The 7,500-nt window shown below is 36.1% G+C and overlaps 1 protein-coding gene across 1 annotated transcript in view; it reads right to left on the bottom strand.

Moving 5' to 3' along the window:
* LOC125038347 (mRNA turnover protein 4 homolog) overlaps positions 1–7,500 on the bottom strand; it is a 15,495-nt gene that overhangs the window by 7,221 nt on the left and 774 nt on the right. Inside the window, exons 2-4 of the mRNA XM_047631821.1 lie at positions 4,619–4,781; positions 3,371–3,520; positions 990–1,218 (exon numbers count right to left, since the gene is read on the bottom strand). Of these exons, the coding sequence (XP_047487777.1) occupies positions 990–1,218; positions 3,371–3,520; positions 4,619–4,781 (542 nt within the window). The remainder of the gene's footprint in view (positions 1–989; positions 1,219–3,370; positions 3,521–4,618; positions 4,782–7,500) is intronic.

The following is a 7,500-nucleotide window of genomic DNA, read 5'->3' as shown; positions in this document are numbered from 1 at the left end:
CGCCCTCGCCCTCGCCCTCGCCTTCGCCCTTGCCCTCGCCCTCTCTCTCGCTCTCTTGTTCTCTCTCATGTAAATACACCAGACACACATACCCATACATGCAAACACACATTAACAAATTTACAAACCCACACTCAATAATGCATACATGCATGCATGCACACCACATGCATGCATGCAAGCATGCACTCACTCACGCATGGATGCACAGACATGCATGCAGGCTTGTGGGTATTCACTCTCACTTTCTCTTTTGCGCTCTTTCTCTCTCAAACTAAACACAGTTTTTCAGTAAGTGAGGCAGTCAGCAAGTCCCTCACCACATGGGAATGCTTGGAAAAAGTGATGGTTAATATGCTCCACAGTAATATTATATACATTTCTGAAATAATTTTCCATATATATATATATATATATATATATTTTTTTTTTTTTCAAGATAATGTTTCAATGACTTTATATTACTTATATATCAAAGAAATGCTGCTTCTGATGTCTACAATAATGGGTGTCCCAGGTAGAGGTGGGTGTGTGTGTGTGTGTGTGTGTGAAATGTCTGTGCACATAAATTGCTCTGCTAGTGCTTAGCCACAAAGGAGTCATTTAGTAGCCCTTGTGACCTTACATGATTTCACCTTTCCTTGAATGGGCGGGATTTTTTTTTTTTTTTCACTAATGCTAAGAATATTGATGGTGTTGATTTTGATTAATAAAATAATGTAAGATATTTTCAAAAATCAAGGGAAAGGGTAATTGGCTCGTTGGTGACTTAGTACAAGTGTAGCCATTTATGTGTAAAATCAATTAATAAAGTAAAAATAATGCAGCTGTAAGACAAATAGTATGGGTAAGCAAGTTTCAGCTCTTAACCATGTTGTCAAATGATGACATTATACTGCATAAACCCTGTGTAATGCATACTCTCAGAACTACTTTCAAGCTCTTATGGTGAAGCATATTTTGATCATTCCAGCCAAAGTAATACTTACAAGAATATTAGCCTGGTTTGCAGTGAGAGGCTTGCCTTCAGTGCAAACAACGAAGTCCTGTAGGAGCTCTGGAATCCCCCTCTGCAAGCGTGTTGGCAGCCCCAGTTTTCTCAGGTGAGGTTCCATGCAGTGAGGGAACTGCTCTAGGAGTCCTGCCTTCAGCTCAATGGTTTCTGTGGCAATGTCTCCTGAGTTAGGGGAAACGGGATACTTCCTTGTCTCAAAATACCTGGAAAGATGAAGCATCTTATTGTTGTATTCAACTGTCAGATTCTGAAAAGCTAAGACAAGAATAAAAGCTAGTAAATGGCCAATAAAATCATATTGAAAAATAGTTTTTTTTAATGGTATATCATCAGTTTGTTACATGCCCACCCAAAAATTGGCCAAAGTTCCAGGCCAAAATCCCACTTCCTAGAACTTTTCTTCTTTCTTTTTTCCAGAGTATGCCTCACTACTTGACCAAAGGAAGATCCTTAACTCTTTGTATGTGGGTAGATATACTGTCCACTGTAGTTTTTTGTGTATTTTGTTGACCACAGAAGGCTCCGTAAGTGCCCAGCCACAAAGGATTCACTGAAATAGCCCACCATGACTTCTGATTTCCCCATTCCCTATTTTTCAGGCTAATAAAATTGATACAGTTATCATTATTGCCATTATGAGTATCATAGTGTTAATAATACTAAAAGATAAAAAGGAATCTTTCCAAATATCAAGGAAAATGGTAAGCAGTATTGATAAAAGCTAATAACCAACTCCTTAGGGAGCCATCAATGCAGAAACACAATCAATAAACTAAAATCACAGTGGAGATATGCCATCCCAGCACATAGGGTTAACAAAATCAGACCAAATTTCCCATTTTGCATGACACATAAGGATGCTCAAAAATAAGCCGACATGAAAGTTGTGACATAAATGCTTGTTTTTACTCATACTATTGACAAAAACTGTAATACCTGCCTCTCTCCTTAGTGCACTGTATGTCCACTTACTCTCCTGCCCCCCCCCCCCCCCCACATCCCTCCCACACCAAAAAATTAGAGAACATAATAAATTACATACTCCCGATGCATCAAGTATGCCAAAAATAACAGTTTTCAATCTTGCAACAATGCACAAGGAAAAGGACTGACAAGTGGCAGAGAAGTTCAGGAATAAATACTCAATATAATGAATATACACCTGAGGCACACTAACACAGATATAGTGACTGAACTAAAAAAAAAATGTTCTGTAATATTTTACTTTAATTCTATTAATTCTTTAATTTTAAGTATTTCTCATTGCTCCACCTCAATAACTACTATTACTTAGTAAAAAAAAGAATACTTTTCCCAAAAAAATATTCTGTTTCAAAGAAAACTAGTTGTTGCAATTATCCTGAAAAAAAAACAACACATGCAATTGATTACTTCTGATCAACCCTCTGCAAGAAATTTAATTAACAAAATCAGACAAAATTCTGATGACATTAGATACATTAGATACATATGATTTTTTTTTTTGTGAGTGTTTGACATTTGACATTTAGGTCATTACTTTTGCATATCCACTCTATAGTTCTACTTGTACAAAAAAGAAATAAATTGAAAAACAGACAATAAAGAGAATAAGACAGAGCACTCAAATTGTTGGGTCCACACGTAAAACGTGAAAGAAACAGGAAATTCGTATTCTTTCAATGATAACAGTAAAATTGGTTTCAGTGTGGATAACATGTATTTCTTTAAATATCAACAGCTAGAAAAAAAATACCAAATTGGGAAAATAAAATAAGAATTGGAGAGTTAAGAAGCATTATGATTAACAATGGGAAGTACTACCAGTAATTTTAGACATTAATTTTTGTCCAACACATGAATTCTTCAATAAAAATTTTTTTATTGGGATAATGGACTATCTACACCACCTCTAGCAGTACCGGTCAGAAACAATTCTGCTGGTAGTATGAATACCACTTAAAAAGTACCAGCAATGCTATCTATCAGTTTTCTATCCCTCAGCTCTAGTTTCTTTCTGTTACACAGGGGCCACCATTACTTTTGGAGATATTTTCTAGCAGCTGCAGTATAGCTTTTATTTGTATATAAATCTATACATGCAGTACAGCTTTTAATTGTATTTATGTATATAGTAGAGTATTTAAGTCATACATTTAAGGTAGTGATTTCCAGCCCTGCACAGCACCTCTGACCAGAAAGCATAGTTTTCAAATGGACTCAAAACTCAGAATATACAAAATGTTCAAATTAAACTCCAGCATATTGGTTATCAACCAACAATGTTAAAAGAAAATCAAATGTCAAAACAACAATAATCACATGTAGCTACATCTAATAAAAACTGCTTGACTACCCCTTACACTAAATACTCACTCAAGCACTTCCTTTTTTTCTGCGTTGGTGAAGAGGAGTCCGCACTGACCAACCAGCTTCTGTGACAGCTTATAGAGGTTCTCATGAAGTTCTTCCTCAGGCGTTCTGCCCAAGGCTAATGCCATTACTTTATTTTTACCAAGGAAAAACCTGAAAAAAACAGGAAGAGAAAATAAAGATTCAAAAGATTCACTCTCAAGACCTAGAGTCACAGGGACTCAAAATACATATATACATACATAATTACATACATACATACACATAAATAAATAAACAAATACATATTTTATATATATATATATATATATATATATATATATATATATATATATTTATATATATACCTATACATTCAAACGATTTTCTAGTGATACCTTTGCTATAATTTTAATACAACTAATGCTCACTTGATATGTATCAACGTTATCGTTCTAAAAGGGTACGAACAAGTATAAATTCAAGGAGACTGTTAGAGGCAAGTCAAAATGTCCTCCTCAGAATTAAGCTCACACACAAGAGCAAGAAGAGAGCCAGCTTCTCTCTTGCTCGCTCAGCCATTGCCTCATGGACCAGCACTCGTATATAGAGAATCAACCTATCATCAAAGTGGTTTAATCAAAGAATTTCATTATCCATTTCACCACAAACATTATACTATTCATTACAGGTGACAGTTATGCATTACTGAAAACACGAATAAGTGCCAAGAACAAACAATAAGTATCAGAAGAAAAGCACCAGCAAGATATAATCAAATTCCAATAGCACATAAGTAACTCGTGAAATAAGGGTTACACTTGAAAATGAAACCCTGCCTACCTCCAAGTTCTTTAACAACACAAGAAGATTAGTGAGAAAAACAATTTGGCTTTGTAAGGAAATAATAATCATTACAATACTATGAATAAGTGAATATCCATTGCTGTTCAATAACAACAAAGAAACATAAATAGACTAATGTATATTTTAACCACAGTATTTCATTAGCATAAAACAGAACATATGCAAATCCTGAATGACAAAGCACTTTGCCCTGCTGAGGCAAAGGCAGAAACAAAGAAAAGAAAGAAAAAAAAAGTATATACATTATATTTTACCTTGAAAAAAATTTGAGTATAATATTTTTCTGCCGACTCAAATCCTAAACTTCTCAGCTGTGGCTCACCACCTCAAACAAAAAGGCCCGACATACTCTCTTTTGTCTCATTTCCTATATCATTATAAGAGAAAAAAATAAAAAATACAAACCTGCTCTGTCCCCATTCTAAACGCATATCTTTTAGTTTGTTCGTTCTGATGTGATGTGCGGAGAAGATGTAGATGTGGTCATAGTTGTCAAGAGAAGTTCTGATTTCTTCAACTAAGTTCTGCTTCATTTCCAAACCCTTCTTCTTTGTTTGGGTTAGAGAAACTGAAAGAAAAAAGTATATATTAGTATGGAGCATCACAAAAACTAATCACAAAAAGAAAACAAATGTAGTCTAAGTATACAATGGGTTTTATTGGAAAGCTACCATAAGAATGGCTTAACCCAATAACTGCAGCATCAAAATAACTGACTAGTGGCAGTTGCTGGTGCACACTGGCAGCTTCCTCATTTGCACCCCGGCTCATTAAGTAACTTAACACTGTAGCTTATATCTACAAGTTTTAGAAAATTGAATGTTTCCTTCACTTTAGGTATTTGTATCTAACAGAAAACAAATGAAGTAGCTAATACTAGAAAAAGACGCTCCGTCCATCATACAGGGCTTTCTGCAACTCAGTCCACTACATCCATTGCACGAGTCCATGCCATCAGCATTCAAAGTGTTCAAGCAAGAACTGCACTCTGCATTTGGCAAAGGCAAGCAAACCTCCAACAAGAAAATTCAAACAAAATAAGACACAGACTGGTTCCTTTTTGGTGATAAATCGCTAGAAAAGTCTACAAACTCTATTTTGCCAGAAATTAAATACATGGTGTTGAATTGTTGGGCACTGATATAGGACCGACATGTGAATAGGTTATGGCAACTGCCCCATAACTGTAATTACCACCAATATTATCATAGTGGTTGGTTTCCATGAGTAAAACTACATCTGGATTGTAAACATGAAATCCAATCCATCAATAAAAAAAAATTACTAGCATGAATGGGTCCCAGAGAAATTGTTGGGTAAATGTAAAAGATTGAATTAAATCACTCAGTAATTTAGCCATTGTGTTGCCTAATTATATCAATTTGAGGGGTTTTTAGCTCCCCCCGCCCTCTTTTCAGGGGCTGCCCCCTCCCTGCCCCCTGCTTAGTCTGCAAAATCAAGATAAAAGCCCAGGCAAATGTTAGGACCTCTTACCAATTCAGATTATTTAACGTGAAAATATTTTTAGAAAAGCCAGACTGTGGGTCATTGGATTCATTCCTAGTGTTGTTGATGAGCATTGAGACATCAGTCATTCCCTATCCTATCCCATTTGTGATATTTTACAAAGTGAAACAATTTTCCTGAAACTTTATGCAGTGTCTAGCGATGATAGAATGAATTAGAATTTTGAATGCCTTCCCTAAGGTCCAGCTTCTACTATTTTGTGATTCTTTATTACAATTCATTTTCTTGAGGTGCTGGGTGGATAAGGGAGCTCATGAATTTGATCAATCTTATAAGCTCTCTATTGCATTTATTGTCAGTTTGCAAAAGAACTTCCTTTAAAGTTACCGATGGGTATATTACATTTCTTCAAGACAGAAAATGGAACAAGGGAAAGGACTGGATGCCCACAATCAATTTCATAATTACCTAGGAGTGGTTAAGAATAAACAGGGACAAAACTGTTAGTTTTGTTTCAATATGGGGCAAATCACCAATAACAGGTATCAAAAATTAAAATAATAATATCAACCTCGAGCCAAGGTTCAAACTTGTGTTGCATGATGAATGAAAAATGAATCCCAATCTATTGAATTACCCCGTTCCTAACCTGAGGAGCCCCAGACCCTCCCCGGTCGCTAAATTTCCCTGGCCAAGGGGATCTGCCTCTCGACCTCCTGTATGTTCCCATATCTTCCTCGGCAACTGTTTCATCCACTAACATGTTCTGTACATCAAAAGACGCAAATTTGGTTTATTTCGCAATGAAGGATAAAGGATTCCTGCAGTTCAGAAGGCAAAAAATTGCTAAAATATTGTGGAAAAAATTGGGATATGTATTACTATAATATCTGCACTTAGGAAAAATCTACAAAAACTGTCAAAAAGTGAGATAAAACTATACTCAATGATACATGAATTAATCTGCAATTGCAAAGAGTAATGTAAAAAAAAGATTAAGGAAATCGGTTCCTGAAATAGGAAGATTTTCGGTTCACACATAGAAGTTTGTGGATTCCCAGGAGTGGCCCACAGGTTGTTGGCTGATGAGGGACTTTGTCTCAGAGGGGTGTGGTTACTTTGCAAACAATTAACATATTCAGAAACAAAAAAGCACTGTCGACAACCTTGCTTCTGAAAGGGGTAATTAGACCTGTCAAATCGACCAGCAGATGGTTGTAAGCACAATGTAGGTTCTGTAACAAGTATTTCTGAAAATGTATGTACATGATAATATACAATGCATAGCATATATCAGGAATGTACATTTAACCCCCACGATCTAGATGACATGCCCATCACCTCATTATAAAATTTGGCTCGAGAGGCGGGTGACATGACCACGTCGTCATGGGAAAATTTGGCTGAGGACCAGGGAGCGGGAATGACTCAAATGCACAAAGCTCTTGGAGGTTGGTCAGACTCCGTGGGCATTTAGGCAAGGGCTTTTGCATTAATTTCATTGATAAATGAGTGTGGAATGTACTGTCCACGAGTCATGACTGGGAGAGTGCCAGCGCCGGGCAGGACACTATTTTCAGGCTCAGGATCCTATTCCTGGCCACTGCGACTGGCGGCACTGGTTATAATACAGAAAATTAAATATTACATAAATAAATAAATAAAATGATAAAGTAACAATATGATACTTATTGTTATGGACTACCTAGCGAGTCAATATGGAGTCTGAGCAAGAAAAATAGTCTATTACCTGGAAGAAGCTAATCGAATGACAAAGACCTTGGAAAATGGCAAAAAAATATGAAGTTGCTTCTACAGAA

The sequence above is a fragment of the Penaeus chinensis genome, chromosome 24 (genome assembly GCF_019202785.1).
Source record: "Penaeus chinensis breed Huanghai No. 1 chromosome 24, ASM1920278v2, whole genome shotgun sequence".
In the NCBI taxonomy this organism is placed as follows: domain Eukaryota; kingdom Metazoa; phylum Arthropoda; class Malacostraca; order Decapoda; family Penaeidae; genus Penaeus; species Penaeus chinensis.
This window is presented reverse-complemented; position numbering and strand designations above follow the sequence as displayed.